This window comes from Micropterus dolomieu, linkage group LG06 (genome assembly GCF_021292245.1).
Source record: "Micropterus dolomieu isolate WLL.071019.BEF.003 ecotype Adirondacks linkage group LG06, ASM2129224v1, whole genome shotgun sequence".
Classification (NCBI taxonomy): domain Eukaryota; kingdom Metazoa; phylum Chordata; class Actinopteri; order Centrarchiformes; family Centrarchidae; genus Micropterus; species Micropterus dolomieu.
Genome location: NC_060155.1, coordinates 12,138,771 through 12,159,984, shown reverse-complemented (window position 1 = coordinate 12,159,984; position 21,214 = coordinate 12,138,771). Strand labels below are relative to the sequence as shown.

The following is a 21,214-nucleotide window of genomic DNA, read 5'->3' as shown; positions in this document are numbered from 1 at the left end:
TAGTTCTTAATTATACCCTGCTCTGGTCATAAGCCTGCAGAACAGCACTTTTGTCCTTGATGGAAACATTGTGTGTGCTCTGAGAGGCAGCGTACATTTCATGGAGCCCAGATAGCTGTGATAGTTTTGTTCTATCCAATTAAAAAAAGGCTATACATGCTTTATATAAGTGATTTAACAGACAAAGTATAGGTCATTCCTCCAATAAAGCAATGCAAATGCAGCATTTTAATTTTCATCAAAAGCTTAAAAACTACTAATGATTATGTAACAGTCAAATGCACTAGATATTTCTTAATATATTAATGCATGTCAGACAAGTGTGACACTTGTGGCAGACCGCTAGCAAGAGAATGGGTTACAATACATATAAATATAGTCATTTTTTATATATGGATTATGAGGATTATGGGTTAAAAATATATGTTTTAAAGTTGATATATAATCCGTAAATGTAACAGAATGTGTAGTTTTACTCCATACACTAGCATCAGTGGAATATGATACCCTCTCCAACACAGCTTGGCAACATCAGCAGTAATCCTCTAAATCACAGCAGTTGAGGATAAAATATGAGATGTTGACATACAGTATTAGAATTCGAAAAGCATCATTTATTCATGTTGATTTTCATCACTGGACAAACACTGATTCAAATAAAAAACTATCCACTACATTTTGCCACCTTGGAAACAAATACATCACACATTCACACATTATATGTTGAGAAATAGACTTAAGCCATTCAGACTGGATTAATTATGTTTTCCATTTGTTTGTATCAGCTTGGATAATGAATGAAGCGTCAAGTTTGTAGGTTAATCTAATTACGTACCTGCAAATCGCCTTGACCTACAGTAATTGTGAAAACAAAATAGGTGAGGTTGCACAAAATAGTTGAGGTTGCAGAAAGTAGGGCACTACAATATTTATAAGGATTGACAGCAGGTACTGTACATTCTAATGGACTCATCCATTTTTAAGTGAAATGTTCACCAAAATACATACTGCTGCAAGAAAAAAAACTGGACGAGTGTCTGAAAGCTTTCCAAAGGTAATCAAAAGTTTCATAAATGAATGATGACAGTGAAGTCACTGTCTTGTAATGTGGCCTGATTTATTGGTTCAGGTGGAGCATCCAAACACAGTTTTGTTTCTTTTCATTCATATCAGCGTCTTCACCACTGCCACACATTTTTCAGTGTGTAATTAACAGCAAATTCACTTAACTTAATATGCAGAACCTTACTCCAATATTTGAGTACTCGATCTAACTGTCAACATTATATATATTATTAAGTAGTTGCCTGCAGGGAGTTTTTTTAAATTCATATTCCACTTTGTTTAACATCACAGCATCAAAGCATTCACAAGTCTAAATGAATTCGAGTGTCAGCCACCATCAGCATTCTCAGCATGCAGATCGTTCTGCTTGCTTATGCATTCCTGTGTTCCTTATAGAGTCAACAACAAACAGACAAATGTGTCAACAGTGATAATATTTTCCCTCATTTCCATATGTCCAGCAGCAAAATAACGATAACTTTTTAATAAAGGGTTGAAAATTATTAGGTATTATATATTAAAGGACTGCTGTGCTGAAGAGCATTACATTACAAAGGTGCAATTGATGGTTTAAAGGCAGCTATTCACAAACAGCTGAGATTATGTTATCCTTTTTGCAGTGAGGTAGCTGTTCCTGGTTGTATTAGGCAGTTGTGGGCAGTGTTGCAAATAAATGAGCAGGATTCATTTATGGAAATAATGGATTTACATAATTTTTTCATCAAATTAAAGGGCTACCTTGATCATTCATGTATTAAATCCATTGAATTAGGCAAAACTAAACATTACTACGTGGTTATTTTATATGCAAATTACTTCTCAATATCATTTACCATGTCATGGTCTGTATTTGTATAGTCTTCCGACCACTCAAAGTGCTTTTACTCTACATCAGATTGACCCATTCACACACCGATGGAATAACCATCGGGCCCAATTTGGGGTTCATGCCCAAGAACACTTTCACATGCAGACTGGAGAAGCCGAGGGATTGAACCGCCAATCCTCCTGTTAACGGAACACGAGCAACCGGCTCTACACCCCTCACAATTTAAATAAATCTTGTGATACTGTATAAATGACATATATTGGCACAACATTTTTTATACATATCACCAAATCCTACTAGAGAGATGTAACAATTTCTTGATTGACAGGAAAATAAATTGATTATGCCAAAATATTAATTGGTTTCAGCTTCTCAATTGAAAAGATTGCTGCTTCCCTTTTTCTTAATGTAAGTGTAAACTGAATGCTTTTCAGTTTTGCACAGGTGGTTGGAGAAAATAAGAAATTTGTAGAAAAAAATTGTCAGATAGGCCAATAATTAAAATACCAGTTAGCTGCTGTGGTACAACTATGAGAACATTGTTCAGGTTGATCTTGTGCTTTAGTCATCAGTCAGATGCATTGATGCCGAAAAAAGCTCAGTGAGTGACTTAGACCACATAATGGTAAAACTAATTCAATGAGCGAGAACACCACATGCATATCCTGTCCAAGAGGCAACACACATGCACAAAACATTTCAGGTGCAGACGCTCATGTAGTGTGCAAACAGTTTGACGAGTTTGACCGGTAAGAGCGAGCACAATGACGCACACTTTAAAGCCACAAGCCAATGCGACTCTTGTCCATCTGACCTTACAATCCTGTTGAAAATCATCATCTGCGACAAGTATATCACACGCCATTACCAGTGAGAGCAGAGCACAACAAAGCAATCAGTGTTATGGACGTATTTTAACATTTGAGTGAAAAAAGAGCTGAGTACAAAAAGGTGACATGTGTAGAGGGCAACACTCCAAGCAATCAGTCCCTTTTTCACTGTTAACCAAAGGGGCACCAAGCAGCCCGCTGCCTACTAAGAACTAGGACAAGGACACAGTTTGTATAAGAACCCTAATTGTAACTGCCTTCCCAATAAAACCTCTAAAGTGTAGACAAATTAGGACCAGCTTTAATCATCCAAGGTGTCTCTCTTTGCCTGCTAATATTTCATCATTTTGATTTGCTTATTGAAGAGGCTGCTGAGAGGGAACCTTGTGCAGATGGCCACCTTGATTAAGGCGCTTTTTAAAGAGGCCATTCTAGCAGAATTTAAAATCATGAACCAAAGGAAAAGTCATGTCAGAGCTCTCTAATTTGACAGAACAGCAAAGAATAGGAATTACCCTCTAATTATTAAGCTAACAACCATTATAAAATATGTATCAGTTTAAAAGTGTAATTAATAACACTGAGATGTGGCCAAATTAGTTCATAGTATTACAATATATTTTTACCACAAGGTTATTCTTAATATTTTTTCTGAATCTGTGGTTCAGAAAAAATTCCTGTGACATAGAAATTAATACAACATGATAGTAACAACACTATGACTACTATGACCTTCAAAGTGATATTTAAACTGTGTATGTGTGGCATCTTCCCCCTAAAGCACTGCTGTAAAGGGTTAACATAAATAACATGTACCATAATTCTCTCTCTAATGACTCCCAGGAAAAAGCATTCACACGACAGAAGTCCACTTGAAACACAAGCTTTTATAGAAGATCCATTTGAGAACACTTAAAACAAACGTAAGAAGCATACCAGGTAGTCCCTATTTCGATTCTCTGTCTATGACCAATACATTTTTGCATTTTTTCATATAACTTTTCCAATGCTGCTCACAGGCCTGCTGACTGATTCTGTGAAGCCACTAAATGACGTGCTGAGCCATTAATGGATTAACTGTAAAGATAGCCTAGATATATACATTAAAATTGTATTTAAAGTATTTAATACATATCCGAGACACAAATGTTATATATAGTTTAGGGTGAAGATGCTCTGAGTGACGAAAAGCAAGCACACATGGACTACACTCTTCACGATTTATTCCAACTGAGAGGCCTGCAACTGGCCTGCCAGCATGAGCTTTCCACTTTCCATATACTACAAGGTCACTGGCACTGAGGTCTTTGAACCATGTTTTTATTTGACTGAAAATGACTTGAACTCATGGGTAAAAGTCAGAATCTGTAGAAAAAGGCAAACAGTGTTCACGGATGAGAACAAGTTGATATCATACATTTGGCTCACTGTAAATAAAGTAAGACAGTTTAAGTGAATTTGCTTTCCACGTCAGTCACTAAAAAGGAGCACTAAAACACAAAACTATGGTTTTGTTTAAGTTTTTTAAATGTCTGGTGTTCTGCAATGTTGCCTAATGACAAGAAACTATTGGGTTTAAACATAGATAATGTATTTTACATCAGTTGTTTAAACGCAGTGGTGAACTGAAGTAGAACTGATCTGGCACATCAAAGAATCATTCAGTACCAGGGTTTCTGAGCTTTTCCTCATTGGCATAATTGTTAGCAGTCCCCAAATGTACCCCAGACATCACTCCATCTGTCTTGTCACATACTTCAAACTGCAGCCAAACTAATTTACCTTGCAGATCAAAATAAGGTTCATTAATGCAACATTTATATTTTTTACTGACAGACAGAGATTATGGTGCATTATGCTAGTAGCGGCTAATGTAGCTTCAAGCCGCTAGCCTCAAGTAATAATAATAATAATAACCTTTATTTATAGAGCACTTTTCAAAAACAAGTTACAAAGTGCTTTGACAAGTGTAAAGACAATACAACACATAAAAACAAATGAATGATAAAAGCAAGAAAACACTTAAGAGACAAAAATACACGTTAAAAGTAAATTTAAAATATAATCAAATCAAATCAAATCTAATCGGGAAAGGCTCTCCTATAAAAGTATGTTTTAAGAAGGGACTTAAAAGAGTTCACTGACTCAGCCGACCTGATTTCCTCGGGCAGGCTGTTCCAGAGCCTCGGGGCCCTGACAGCAAACGCTCTGTCCCCTTTAGTTTTCAGTCGAGACTCTGGAACAGACAACAGACCTCTGCCCGAGGATCTAAAGGTACGTGCTGGTGCGTATGGGACTAAAAGGTCAGAGATATAGCAGGGCAAGAGGCCATGACGAGCTTTAAAAGTGATCAATCAAAACTTTAAAGTCTATTCTAAAACATACTGGGAGCCAGTGTAATGAAGCTACAACAGGGGTGATGTGGTCATATTTCTTTGTTCTGGTTAAAAGCCAGGCAGCTGAGTTCTGGAGAGTTTGGAGAGTTTGCAGTCGATCAATCGATTTTTGGGTCAAGCAAGTAAAAAGGCTGTTGCAGTACTCCAATTTTTCTAAAATCTTTGCTATAAAAGCTAGTTTGGAAATTGGTCTAAAATTTTGAAGGAGGGAGGGATCTAAACCAGGTTTTTTTAAAGTGAGTTTACACAAGCAGTTTTAAAATAATCAGGGACACAACCAGGAGCTGTTAAAAACAGAAATCAAATGGGGCCTGACAGAATCCATTACTTTTAGTAAAAACTTTGTAAAAATTACATCAAGTGAGCTGGAGGACACTCTCATTTGTGATACTGTTTTTGAAAGCTCAGGCAAGTCAATGGGATAAAACTGGCTAAAACTATCTTGTTGTAGAGATCAGGAGCAGGCTACAGAGATCTGGTAAGCTTCATCAAATTGACCTTGTCAGTTTGATGAATTAGGAAGCTCAATACTAAAACACTTGCTAAAACACTTGCTAAAACACTTGCTACATTACATATAGTAAGAAATCCATGGGCTACATTTCGAACAATGCTTTTATTTAGTGCACATTTTTACACATGCAAATGCACACATGACTACCACCAGACATTGTATGATTGGTGCAATACACTAATTCACCAACATGCTCTTGCTGTTAGTCAAACAACACACGCTCACCAAAATAATCCTGCAACAAAATTTACAGACATCTTATATACAATAAAACACAATACAATCAACAAAAGTTAGATTTCATTCTTCTTAATGAACTTATTCACTCACTCATTCATTCATTTCTTACTATCCACTGAGCATACAGGGCCACAGGGTTGGTTGGAGCCCGTTCAAACACATACGTCACCAATTTACCAGGCAAAGACACAGTGAACTTCGACCGATGAGCAATGTCTTCTAAGGTTGGAGGAAAAATTCAAGCAAAATAATGTGTGATTACACTTTTAATTAATCATCCATCTGACTTTCAATATACAATTAACATTAAACTTGTAAATGTCAGTCCCAAACATCAATTAAATCCCTCCAGGACTATACAAGTGTATTCATATGAAGCACTTTAACTTCAGCTCTGCAATGACTTGAACTATAACTTCAACTAACTGTATTCAGAGTTTGTGCACTCATTGACTCATGTGTTAAATGCCATGCAGCTAATGCAAGAGGGTCCAGCTAAACTTTGTAGTGTTATCTCAATATAAATTGACTGAGAATTCTCCTCTACTGCTGTTTGGGGATTTTTTACTTATTGCTGAAAAATCTGGAGCTGTGAACTGCATACTTACAAACCCATAAGCCCTAGAGTTTTGCAATGAAACTAATAAAGGTCCTTTTAAGAAATCCGGCCTCCTCTAAGCCATAAGCCATGTGCCAGGGGAGTATTCCTGCCCAAGATTTGAGCTGCTTCCAAATCATGTAAACAACTGGATCAGATGTGTGAAATTCTACTCTTACTTGATCATTTAGGGAATTGACTGCAAACTCAGTTTTTGTTACACTTAGGAGAGTAGAATGAGTCTGGGAGCTTCTGTATGTTTGAAACTCAATCCCTTCACCAACAGCGGGGGAAGGGCTGAGCAGAAGTGCCGGTCAAGGGCGAAGGCATCTACATAGCTGAGAATTTTCACATGTCAACTCAACTGAGGTACCATGGGATTCCAAGCATATTGCACACAAGTCTGCACCACAACATTGATACAGCAGGTGACTGATGAAAAAGGACCACATAGGACACAAACTCATCATAGCACTGGCAATCAATCAGCGTGTGCCTGAATTTTTGAATTTTTGAATTGTTGAATTAAGATATACTGCTATTCTTCTGTCCACCAATTTTTTTGTGCAATGCTTCAGTGAAAACAATGTCGATACTGGACATTCTCAACACTAAGTGAGTAGAAGTCAGAGCACCTTATCAAAGACTGACAGAGGAGAGGCAGAATATCACTCTGAAATGTGTCAAATGTTTGACACATGGTTGTGGCTTTAACCTCTCTGAGATAACTATCGCCACATATGGCATCTCTCAGGTATTCAGCTGAAACTTGGAAACTTCTTCCTGTCTGTAGAAAAAAACCTTAAATTTCATTAAAGACATGTCCACAGTGAGAAAAAGAAAAAGTGAGAGGCGATGAGTTTGTGAGTGAGATGTAGTCAGATGTATTTGCATCATTGTACAGCCACTTTTGCTTTCACTGATCTTTGTCAGACTGCTACTCATTAGCTTTTGAAGATGCATCATCCACAGGATCACTGAGTACAAACGAGCCACTTTAAATGCATCATTAAGTCGTCAAGGTTAAGAAAATAAGGCAGGAAGAAACCTGACCAAGTCAAACTCATAGAGTGCGCAGCCAGACGGCAGATATTTATGAAAGCTTAAGTTCATAATGCAGAGGCACATCATTAAAATATGTTAGAAGTGTATGTTTTTCAGTCAGGTGTAAAAGTGGCATTGAGTTACGCATGCTCTAGCATTCTTCAAGTGGAAACGTTAAGAAAAAAAGCAGAGGTCATGGTAAGTCAAGAAAACAAGCCCTTTCCTGAGTCAAACACAGCCATGGTATAACCTTACCATGCTGGTGAAACTGAAGACTCTCCTACAAACACACACGTTAGGAGTCTGACTCACAGGCCCTCTAAAAAATGAGCAATGTCAGTCAATAAAAAAAATATAACCATGGCATTTGTAAGAGAAAATTTGATTATTCTACATTATCTTAGGAATCCTCTCAGCTACCGTAAAGCTCTGCGGTGAAATACAGAGCATAATGATATGCGTGTGAAGGGTATTTTCCCACTACAAGTTGCCTCTGTGAGCTGAATCCCAGGCTGATCCCAGGAAAATTCAGGCAAACATGTTAGCTGACCAGTGACGACAGCGAATGACTTACAATCTGGAGCTACAAGCCATGTACAGCAGCTGATACAGAGTTTACACCTCCATGCTGCTTAAATCCACATTACGTGCTGTAAAACTAAATTATAAATCTGGATGTCTCAAATCTGCTATTTGGATGGAGTAATTACATCTTACCAAGGTGTGTACAACTCACCTGTGCACTGAAATATACCCTGGAAAATCCTTCAGCTTTATATACAAGTGCTGATCCATGAAGCACAATTACATGATACTCTCAAAGCTGAGACTGTAAACATGTTATTATTGGACCGTTTCAGTGACTCGATGAGACTAATGGCTGATGTGACATTTCATTTTAGAAGTGAGCGGTGTCTCCACACAGCTGCAAGTTTCTTGTGGTTTGCAGCACTATCCATAACTATACCTCAAACACAACTTCAAAAGCTTTACTGACCTATTGTCACTACTTATAACTGTTAGTTCACATCTAGCCTGTGGTGGGTTTTTGTTTATTGTCCTGTAGAGTGAACTTTCTGGGTAAAAGAGCTCACTATAATTGGTTGAACCTTCTTTCTAGCAATTTGTTATGGACTAATTTTATGATCGGTTCATATCAAGTGGCTAGATCTGCAATGATTAGATTGCCACTATCTATAACAATGTGTTGTAGTATTTATCTAGTCTTTATCTCAGTGGTGGGATTTAACTAGTACATTTACTCAAGTACTGCACTTAAATACAAATATGAGGTACCTTACTTGAGTCTTTTCTTTTCATGCCACTTTCTTCTTCTACTCCACTACATTTCAGAGAGAAATATTGTAGGCTACAGCTGAAAAGATTAGTCGATTGATATAAAGTCCTGATCTTACATTACTGCAAGACAAATAATAATCTAATGATATATAACAGCCACAGGTGCCATTTTCAGCACTGTTGCCTCACAGTAAGAAGGTCTTGGGATCTACCCTTGGTCGTCCCAGGCCTTTGTGTGTGGAGTTTGCATGTTGTGCCCATGTCTGCGTGGGTTCTCTCAGGGTCCTCCGGCTTCCTCCCGCCCTCCAAAGACATGCTGGCTAGGTTAATTGGTGAGTCTATATTGCCCTCATGTGTGAGTGGTTGTTTGTATATGTGTTGGCCCTGCGATCAACTGGAGACCTGTCCAGGGTGTATCCCAATTGGCCGATACATTTCAACAGTGCAATAATGTGAACTCACTGTTTGCACTGACAGCACTCCAAACTGGAATTAGCACGGCAGCTGGCATGCAGTCTACTGTCTGAGAGTAGTCTCACATTTTCAATTTTAGCCGTTAATTATTCTTTTCGTGGTTTAGGAAAAAGTTGCAAAAGTTAAGTGAATGTTCATAAACTAGCTAGTACAAAGACAAATATGTCACATTATGGCAAATGTATGCAAAACCACATATGAAATAATCAGACTGATGTTCAACGCAAAGAATTGTTTCACTGTTACACAGTGAGACTGACACTGAGACCAAACTCCTCATTTGTTTAAAACAAAACCCTGAGCTGCACTAATCAACATCTTGGATAAAGAATGGATCAAATGACTATGTGTAGGCTGATGTTTAAGGAGTTACTCATAGTGACAAACTCACAGTGAATTACTGCCATTCCCCTCAGCTTTACAGAGTGTTCAGCTCATCGTTCAGCTCATTGTTTTGGTTTTATAGCACACTTATGTCTCAATGCTTTTATCAACCTCATTTTCAGCCACAGCAGAAGGTTGTTTTCCTCTGACAAACCCACTGTATGCTACCTAGTCAGCAACAAGCGTCAGACTTTGAAAACTCCTGATTAAGACAATACAAATGTGCAGAATGATAATATAAAAAGATCATGATACCATATGATTCAGTGGGAAATGGTTTAATCATATTAGGTGAGAGACTGACATTTTTAAACCTTCATTTAGCCAGAGTAACATCCATGAGACATTTTGAAGTAACAGTAGTACTATTCAAATTCTCCAAACAACCAGATACTCTGTGGGAAGACAGTGGGAGTTCCCTGTAGGATTAAATCATTAACTCTAAGCCTAATTAAAGCTATAATGAAATGTGTTCATGCTTTAGTGTCACAGTCAAATGAGCCAACATAAAAATATGTCACAACTACCTTAGGGCTAGTTTCAAGCTCACTGTCTGTTTTGTGTTTAGCAATAGGCAAGAATAAAGCAAAGCTAATAAAAATATATATGAACCATACAAAACCATACCCAAGGAAACTGACACACAAAAAATCCAATTTATGACTCAGTCCCTTCTAGACATATACAGAATATAAACTTCCCAAAAAACAGCAGCAATAGTTTTAAAATGCATTCATCCCGGCGTTATTCTTACAAGTGATGTTGATTGTGAGCCCACATGCTAGATTATCAAGCATTTTGTCTGTTTGTTTGTTTTTTCTGGTGTGGATTTTGGTGGATTCACATGGCCAGATGGCCAGTGTTTCCTTGGCCAGGCCAGGTCTGTAGCTTCATGCTAGACATGCACTGATTGCAATTTTCTTGGCCAATTCCAATATCCTTCTGATTGCATTTTTTGTTTCTTTGTTTCTTTCTTTGTTTCTTTCTTTGTTTCTTTCTTTCTTTAATGGAAAATTATTTTTCCTATTCCTTTCTTAGGATCCCCATTAGCACCAGCATAAGTGTTCATGGGGTCCATTCAATTGTTTGTTCATAATAAAACTATTACCTATACTTCTACATTTTCTCCAAAACATGCACCAGGTTACAGAACCTTCTCTCACTATCACTCAACAAATCTCAAAATAAAAAAGTGGCTACTAGACAGAGCTTTATATTTTTTGGGTATATTTGTTTATTTTAAAGAATATATTAACCTATTTCTAGTAGGTTATTTCTTATCTCTAGCTACACCTGTATCTCTCTTCCTGTACGTGTCTTCTGTGTTGACTTTCTTTGTCAGCAGTATCTTTTATAAAGTTGCCCAAAAAATGCAACCCGTATTTGGGACTTTTTCACCCGTGATTCTGTTCTGACCGAAGCAGGTGAGACTTGTGGAGGAGGTTTGTTGTTAAAGATGTAGCCTCTCAAAAGGATCAAGACCAACATGGTACCGAATGACAGTGGCACCAATAGGTGTGTTGCTTTACCTGGTCTGTGCTTGTAAAAGATTCACGTGGTGTGTCACCAGTCACTAGCCATTCAATTGGTGCATCTCTACTTCACACCATGCGTAAGCTCACATTTTTTCAAGCTAAGCAATAATTAGCGATCCGCTCCACGGATCCTCAGCTTGAAGTTGAACTAATTGGATAAAGTAGGACAATAAACTAGGTTAAAACTGGGGGCTTCCTTGCAGGAATTTTCATTGTTTTTGTGAGCAGTGGCTCTGATTGGTAAATCAACTGGCAACTTACTACAAAAGTGACCAATGTCAAAACTGTAAAAGCCTATGTAATGCTCCAGTGGAGATTGGTTAACCTCTTACCATTCCTGTAAAATTCATGCAAAATACCTATTCAAGGCAAATCCAAAGAAAATTGAATGTATATCTTGAACCATTTGGAGTAAATACACATGTACACACACAAGTGCTACTGAAAGTGATTAATATAAGTTTAAATACACTAAAATTAATATATTTTCTTAATATATTATCGTGTCTGCTTGAAAGTACTTGCTAACAAATGCATGCAGACAACTATAGCTGGGACTTATTAGCTGGAAAACACTGTAGGGCCACAGCATAAAGCCTTACCTAGTCTAAATTTAAATTTTATACCTTTACTATGAAAAACTAATATTTTACACAGGGTATGTCTTAGCGTATTTTTTTCCAAAACAGTCATCATGCGAAGTAGCCCGTAGCTTGACGCAGATGTCTTTTTTTGCTGGTAGATTCCTACTTAAAGCTGGATATCGCTGTTTTCAGAATTTTATTGGCTACACGAAGTGCCAGCCATCAGCACAATTGGTTGCAATTGGCTCGGCCTACCCACGAAATAATAGGGGCTGGCCCTTCCTTACAGCGCAGGCTCTCGTGGGCTATTGTAGCCTGTAAAAGGGACATGTGAGCTCCTATTGGGTCGAATTTGGTGTCACTCGAGGTCAAAGTTCAGCGGCTAATCTGAATACAAGATATCATAGTTGGTTACGTCCAAAGAGGAGTTATTACATTTATAATGACATCCGAGCCACGTCTGCGAATAAGAAATGATGCAGCAGCAATCCCTTGGGATTCATTGATGGAATAATGTGTTTTTTACTAAATGTTTTTTTACTGGATTGGATCGTCTGGACCTTTGACAACATATCAAGAGCACTGTTTTAAGAATATAATCCATCGGTGGATTAGGTTACTATGAGGCTTCATAGGTGAGTCGCATCAATTTTGATTGTACTGGTAGGTCTGACAGAGGCGCCGATTGTTCCCGCTGTGGTGATTGTATCTTGAAATGGTTTACATTGGTCGAATCACAAGGATTTTAGCTTTCAAACGGTGTATCATATGAGTATAAAGTTAACATAGCAGTTGTGTGCATATACCGAAAGCTGCCACCAAGACCTGACGGCCCACGGGCAGGCCATTGGAATGTTAAGAGGTATTAAGTCAAACATAAAAGCACATCACAAATGGATTGCTTTAAAAGACTCCATTACTGTAGGTGAAATCTGTTCATTGTGTGGGGAAAAAAACACAAAAATAGAAGATTAAAATGGTATCATAAGCTTTTGAAATGGTCTGAAGGCAGCAACAAATCCTGGTAATTCTTACAACAAAAGTGCACATTGCTAGTAATCATTGCTGACACACCTCCTACTGCTTCTCTTCTCCAGTCTGGGAGCAGTAAAGGTCACAACATAAAGTCTGGCCATGCACAAACACACAAACACACACACACACACGCACACGCACACACACACACACATACACACACACACACAAAATAATAATAAAAAAACAGAGCCATTGATGATAATATAACCCTTAGGATGCAGTAAACAACACATAGATGATACTACCTACTGTGTACATATATCTGAAGGTGTTTTCTTCCTTTAATAAAAGGAATAGGAGATGACTTGACAGAAATGTACACTGAGATGAGTAAATTGGTCCTGGCAGGACTTTGTTGTCCCTCTGTGTCTTAATGGGGCCAGATAAGAGAGGGAATTGAGATCAAGGCTGCATCCAAACGGCATGAAATACTGGTGACATGTGCAGTAGGTGGCACTTTGTAATATCTCACAATACAATTAATGAAACCATCAAAGGTATATGGTTAATAGATTTTGGATTGATTTACTTTAGACTAGTGCCATGATTTCACAAGAGGAAAATACAAACCAAATCTAACTTTAAGCATTTCACAGCCAGATTTTGCAAGCAGAGATTTACTTGTTATGTCACCTGTAATTTCGTGAAGGGGTTCAAATGCAAATGAATCCGTGTTGCACATTAAATTGGAAAGACAATGAGGCACCTCAGTTGGGGGGGGCAATGTGGAGAAAAATTATATTGCACTAATTAACGCAGCATTATCACGAGACTAATTTTAAAAAATATTATATTTAAATTTTATATATTTAAAATAGTCAAAATAAAAGCAAAGAACATTTACATCATGTGTATTCTATTGAGTGAAATGATCTTTAGTGTTTTGTGAGAACCAAATCATATAACTAAAATTACTGAAATGTATCCAATTTATAATGAGTTTGTCAAGTTTGCCACAATGTGGTTATAGAGTGAGATGATAAATTATACAACTGAATATAATAAACTATCACTCAGCCTTACACAGTAGGGTCAACTGCATCATCTCTTATTAGGGGAAGTTTATGGTAAATAACTGCACGATGCTGCAGAGTAAGTATAATTAAAAGAGGCAAATCAAACTGACTGAGGTCTCTGCAGTTTTGCCTAAATTACTTATCAAAAAGCAAATTTGTGGAATACATTTAAGGAGATGCTTCATTTCATACTCCATACACACACAAACTCAGACAAAAGCCAAAATAAATTATCATAAGTCATACTGGAGATCAGTTAAAAGGGCATGCAAAAATTAATTTCAATATTAAAGCCTATTTCACAAATGCACCAGCAGTTCATATGAATTAGTGAGAAGTAATCTGTTGCCCCTAATTACCAGAGACAGACTGAGATGAGATTATCCCACACTCTAATCTGTATTATGAAGTTCCATTGAGGATTATTTGCCAGAGATGGATATAGCTACTCTGAAAGGTTATTCGTAAGGTGGTGCTGTATATGCTTTTTAGGACCATTTACTGTAAAGGCTTGAATAATAAATTAAGGGAACATGTGAGGCAGAGATGTATTATGAAAAACTATATTTTGTACTTTGTGTGCATATGGCACATTTCTCTCCCGTTACATGCATTTTAATGAAACTGTAGACTGCAATCCTGATCCTGTGGTTTCAAATTGATCAATTGTGTCAAGGAACATCTAACGGGTGGGTCTCTCTGCTGAGGAAAATGGGCATAAATCTTTCATCTATGTGCGTTTTAAAAGTTCTGTATCAGTCACTTTAGTTTAGTATTACTTTAACAAATATAGTATGTGAAATCGATTGTTATTCAGGTCAAACACAAAATTGATTTAAAAACTAAATCTAGATATTTCTGTTACACTGAAGAACCAAGCCACTGTTTCTCTGCAAAAAGTTGTGGGATAAAGTCGTCAACATCAGATATTTTCCACAACTATACAAGCTAGTCCTAACTGCTTTGTGCACTACAAAACATGACAGTCCTTGCAGTCATATTTTGTCCAGAGCTGACTGGCTATGGCAGGCAGATACAGATACATCTCTAGTCCTCCCAGTAAGGATGCAGACACATGCAAGTCATCACGGTGGAAAACACAGTCATGAGGTAAAAATTAAATCCTCACTGAGGTTCCTGAAAGCAGTGCTTCCGCTTAATAAATGTAATAACTGAGTAAGCGAGGCAGCCGGTCACACTGAACAAAGGCTGTGAAGCAGTGCTTTGTCTGTGAGCTGTCACTGCAGCATGCCTGCTGAGGGATAAAACACAGTGGAGAGATTCCATGTCTGTTCTTGTATCAGCCAATTTCCTACAGGTAAAAATGGCGTTTGGACCCAACTAGGTCATTGTGTTCTGTGTACTGCTGAATATTTGTAAATTTAATACCAGAATATCATCATTTATATGCTGAGCCTCTGGGAAAGTGGTGTTGTCCTGTAGTTTGACAACTGCATGTATCAATTTAAAAAGCTTTCTTCAAACAGAGGCACAGACTTTCCACTCTTAGCTTTGGCTTTCAGAGAAATCGTCTCATTTGGTCACAGTTTGGAAAGAAAAGTTACCTTTTTGTGGAGAGGAAGACTAAGCAAACACCAAACTTAAAAAACGGGTAAACACCATTCACAGACAGAGCCTTTTAACGACTGAATGTTGAATCAGCTATAAATACACAGCTATGTTATAATTGTTTTCCTCTGCCATCTAAACCAATGAGCCTAGTGGTCCACTGCGGTACAGTGATGGACCACATCACTGGGAAACTGCACTGTACCTCAGAGCCTGGGCGAACTGCCTGTTGAATGCACAACAGCCTCAGCCAAAACACACAGAACCAACTTGGTGCGCTGCTCAGCGTGCACAGAGTGTGTGTGTGCGTGTGTGCAGCAGGCCTTTTGGATACAGCTATGGCAATATTTGAGAGCGCAATTATAAATCACAATGTTGGGCAAAAGTAAATCATTACAGCTGTGAATCAGACAGATGAAATTCAGGTGCTGCCGGAGTAATGAATGAAATATTTACTTCCATTCTTGACTGCATGAATTGCTTCAGTTCATGCAGGTGAGAGTTTGGCAAAGCTATGAAACAATATGTAGTAAACACAATTCCCTGCTTATTACAGGCACTAGGTTACCAGGCACTGCTTTACACAAACACAGTGTTGTTGTATTGTAACTCTGGTGAGATGCAAATGGAACAAGAGTGTAATCGCTAATCACAGCAGCTTGTTTTTTAGGAGCCCTGACAACCACTTCAGTCCAGTAATGACTCTGTCAATATGTGTGTCAGTACACAACTGCATCTCCAACTATTTAAGCTTATATACAGTTTATTTGCAATTAAGCCTGTGTTCACTGGCAACATAGCAATTCCAGAAGAAGTGTGACATACTGCAGCACAGAGACTAGAAAATTGAGGTGATGTGAGTGTGAAGCATTTGACTTTGAACCTGATTCTCTTTCTGTCCCTTCTTCTGGAGGTCATCATGCATCTTTTGTTTAACCTTGACAATGTGCTCTCTTAATCATGATGTGCAAGAGATGCAATCAGAACATTCTGTAGAAATCAAAAGCTGAGAGTACATTTTGCAGATTTCATCAACGTGCGCAATTAATTTCCCCTAATAGTTCCTAATGCATATGCTGCTCTTCTACCTGCTCTCTGACATGCTGTCAATGATCTGTGAAACGGAGGCACCACTGGACCTCTACAGCTCACAAGTGCACCATCAAAATTACATTTTGGTTATTACACAGGATAGATAGTTGCATTATGTATACATAAAAAATGACTTACCAGACATAAACTGCTGAGTAGTGAGATGAGAAGAAAGTCCAGATTGTGGAACAGCTGAGCGGATCCCATCCCTGACCTGAGGCAACTCTACCTCCAAGAGTCCTTGTGGGGCTCAAACAGACGCTGATGATGGTCGGATGAAATGATTTAAGCTACTTAACTCTCTTCAAAGTGGAGCGAGTTGTATTTTTTTACTCCATCTGGCCTCTCGATGCCTATGGCGGCTTGTGAAATCATAACTCAGTAATCGCCTCGCTCTGCCCTCGATTTAATTTCCTATAATCTACTATATTCTCAGGCTCAGCCCGCTCTTTATTTCTCTGCATCTGTCTTTTTTCCTCGTCTGAAATTACATCCACATGTCAGAACTATTTATGTCGCTCTCGCTCTGCGGTGGGAAGTTCAAATGATTCTTTGTAGGGAAGAAACCAACGCTGTATTTTTAGGTCTTTTAAATTTCCCCTCAGACTAACTTAAACACTTCAGTATGGAGCTGTGCGCCTTATGGTTTATTCCAGTCTTCTCTTCCAAGTGTTAGATCAGTGTTGGACAAAACAAGCTCGACATGTAGGCTATCACTCCATCACTGGTCGCTGTTGATTTTCCCTGTTTGATTCCCTCTGATTCATGTCACCATCAACGTAGCCTATATCGTGCAGTGAAAGCAGCAAGGTCTTAGACAGGGTATACTCACAGCATTTAACAATAAAAACAGTCTCGTGACAGACCAGAGCGTGAGATTATTAACTTTTCATGTATTTGTTTACTTGATTTGCATGATTTTCATCAACTCAATTAATACATTGAGGCACTTTAACTTTCCCTGGCTCCTTTTTTTACGCATTACGAAAACACAGCATGTAAAATGTGTCTTTTACGTTATTTCCAGAAACCGCGTTCAACTATAACATCTAGCATGGCAGAAAAACAGCAGCTGAATGTATGAAACTCCTAATCGGGCTCTCTTTACCAACGGTGATGTAAAACCCTAAGAGAAAGACAGAGACGTCAACGTGACTTCAAGAATCTCTACTTACTACCAAGAGAAAGCCAAATTCACCCTGACGGATAGACAAGTCTGTGTTTCTACGCAGAGTAAATGCAAAAGTTGAAGTTTCTCGTGTTGGGAAGCGTCTCCAGATGTGGCAGGCGGCAGGTCGTGTTCAGTAGTGAGTATGTGGATGGAAAAGGCGGGGGGGGCGGAAAGAAGGCAGGTATGGGTGGAGCGTAACAGCCTCTCATTGGTGCGCACTCTCTTACGTTGGAATAAACCACGACTCCGAAATGACATATTTTCTCACCCCTCAAACAAACTCTACATTCAACAGATCGCAGGGCCTTTGCCAAACCACTTTTCCCTCTGCAGTCTCTCAAAAGTTGCGTCTAGTAGGATTGGATTACCGAGACATAATGCAGAAGATGTCCGTTTTTATCACAGGCACCATCTTCTCCAACAGCTTTTAAACGTGTGTTTGGAAATGAAACACTTAGGGGTTGGCATACAGTATTAAACAGTCTCAGGGCAGAAACAAAAATCGACATGCTTTTTTCACACGAACAGGTTTTTTGACACTCTGATCCTGACCTGTTGTATTTGATTTGTGTTTTGTTATCTTAACTTCCTTTACCCGTCTGAGGTCCCACAGACCCTACAGCTGTATGGTTATTAATCATAATCATAATAATTTCAAGCGCAACCAATTTATACCTCAAATTGTATTATCACCACCCTCCCCCTTCTGAATTTGTTCAATCAAATATGTGGAAAAGTGTTGAGAAAAGTCATGGTAATAAACCTTTGTTAGTACACAAAATAAGGAAATATAACAACCTTAATTGGCTATTCATTAAAAAAATGTATATTCATTTTGTTTGCTAAAATGTAATATGCCGATGAAGAAACGTGCAATCAAACATAAGGACATTACAGGGGTCTCCAGAGCTCAAAACAGAAGAATAGGCTTAAAAATAAATTATCATGAGTTCCCTCTTTCTCTAGCCTTAAATGGTTTAATCATTTTTATTCTGTAAAGCATGTAGTCTTGATGTTTAAACTATTTATTTTCTTCTGACTCTGCCTGTAAATATATACTATAATATATAAACTACCTTTTCTCAAAAGAGAACACATGCTCTTAATGAATTGGGCAGGTTTTGATTGCACCTGTGTTGTGTGCAATAGCGACAATACAATGTTAAATAACCAATGATGATTATTCTAGTAGCTATTATACACAAACAGCTGAAGGTACAGTTTTTGCATGGGTGGTCTCTATAGTGAACAGGCACTTAACTGTGCCAAATGGGTGCAATCGCCCATCTATTAAACCTCTACTGTTTGTAATACAGCACACACCGAGCAGCAAACAAAGACAGACTGAAAATAGCTTTGGTGTAAAAGCTTTCACTGTTGACACACAGTGACAGACTGCTGTTGCGGACTGAGACAACATATGCATTATAGAGAACAATGTTTCAGCAAAGTGTCATGTTGTTGACAATGTCATAGGACAGTAATTCAAAATTTAACTTGCCTGCACTCATTACATGTACAATTATAATTTAGTATGCATATTGAGACACATGTGGGCCTGACACTGTTACACGTGACATATAAATATAAATACCAAGTCCCCCTCTTTAGCATTCATAAGCACTACAGGAATCTTGAAAAGATGGTTTATAACACACTACAATATAGTTGTAAGCAGATTCAAGTCTTTATTAATGTATTTGTCAACAACTCCTCCTGTAGGTACCCAAAAGGTGGCTAGTGTATGAACAGACAATAAATAATAATGAAGTACAAGTTGTAATAATATACAATATGTCTTCATGAACAAATACTGTACATTGATAAAATACATATCTGCTTCAAAGAGCATGTTCCAGTAATATAATGTGTTATAAACCACTTATATAATGCTTAAGAAGTAGGCAAAAAATGGTTCCTTTATGTACACAACAAACTTCTCTCCCTTATTTCTACAGATGTTTCCTGCAACAACTCACCTCTCACAAGATTTCAGAGCAAGAATAATAAGACTTCTGTTTCTTTTTAAAAACAAAGGGTGTCACCAGGAGTGACTCATAGGGACCCTTTCCATGATGTTGTTCCACACCTTGTGTAACACTCTGTGCTTGTCAGTGGCAAAAAGAATACATTTTTGTGAACATTATTTTGATGGGCACAATTGCTCTAAGAAGTATGTTGCAGCCACTGCGGCCTAATCGCGACTGCTGGCAGAAGCCATCTACTGATTCCAAAACCTTATTTTTACCTTCTAGTCATTTCGACCCCAAAATATGTGAAAATAGAGCACAGGTTTAAAAATACATACATTTTAAGGCAACTGCTGCATTATTTGGACCTATCTAGTAGAGGGGCCCCTGAGTTATAATCTAGTTTTAAGGTTTACATTTTGTGAACATGATGCAGTTTACTCATTAAACGTGCTTAAAACAGAGAAACACAGAGCGAGAGAAATTTAGGGTTCTTTTACCGGCTCTGGATTTAGCCGGCAAAATTTGAAATTAAAGTTGAATTTTATGTTTGTTCACAGCACAGCAACAGCGTGCACTTGATGTAAATCTGTTGTTACTTTGCTCAATAAATCAAAGATAAAAGCTACAATTGAACCATAAGGAGAAACATTCAGGGCCAGTATGACAGCAGAACCTGATTCACAAACATGTGCACGAACTCTGTATGTTATGAAACATACAGGCGTTTCTACAGTACTCAGAAAATTAATATATTTACTTTTTTCCGTTTCCCTTTTTCCTTCCTTTTTTAACCCATATGCATCCCTCTTTCCGAGGTGACAGTATTACTGTAATAACATCCTTAACCTTAACCAGCATCATGAATAGGTTATTCCTGGGGTGCGAGGCAACTAACAATATGAAAGCTGTCATAAACAGACAGCCACCAACAAGACATGTGACCATATATTTGCACATGCAGGTAATTGCACCCTACTGTGTCTCAATGGGAAACTCAAAATTCTGTAAGTGGCAGAAGATTAACAGAGGGGACCGTGTGTACAACATTTACATAATCTCCTAAAAACGGACAAGCTTTGCTTTTGCGTTCTTTCTTAAAGGTTAAGTATGCCTGTATCGCCATGCCGCTATCCTTGGTTACTCATCCCTGCTGGAAATCTTCTGATCCTTGATATCCATCTGGAATGATTAATATCCACCTTCTGAAAGTGCTTGGCAAATCTCATCCAGGCAACAAAATAGATGAGAGCTTATTAACATGGAGCAAATATTAGCGTCTTTAGGGGTGTAAAATGTGTTCATTCACAGAGTCATTTGCGGCTGCTAAGTATATAAAATGGTGTAATTTTCTTAGAAAGATCTTGGCGAGCTGCCATCATAGGCTGAGTCCCACTTGTAGATACTTCTTTTCATGCATTTATATTAGTTGAGTGATCATCCATCCATCCATCCATCGTCAACCACTTATCCTGCGTACAGGGTCGCGGGGGGCTGGAGCCAATCCCAGCTTACATCGGGGAACGGCGGGGTACACCCTGGACAGGTCGCCAGTCCATCGCAGGG

At 38.2% G+C, this 21,214-nt stretch overlaps 1 protein-coding gene across 1 annotated transcript in view; it reads right to left on the bottom strand.

The window, feature by feature from the left end:
• Positions 1–16,714, bottom strand: part of pth1r (parathyroid hormone 1 receptor) — a 46,931-nt gene extending 30,217 nt beyond the window's left edge. Inside the window, exon 1 of the mRNA XM_046052151.1 lies at positions 16,646–16,714. Within this exon, the coding sequence (XP_045908107.1) occupies positions 16,646–16,714 (69 nt within the window). The remainder of the gene's footprint in view (positions 1–16,645) is intronic.
• Between the last annotated feature and the right edge of the window lie 4,500 nt (positions 16,715–21,214).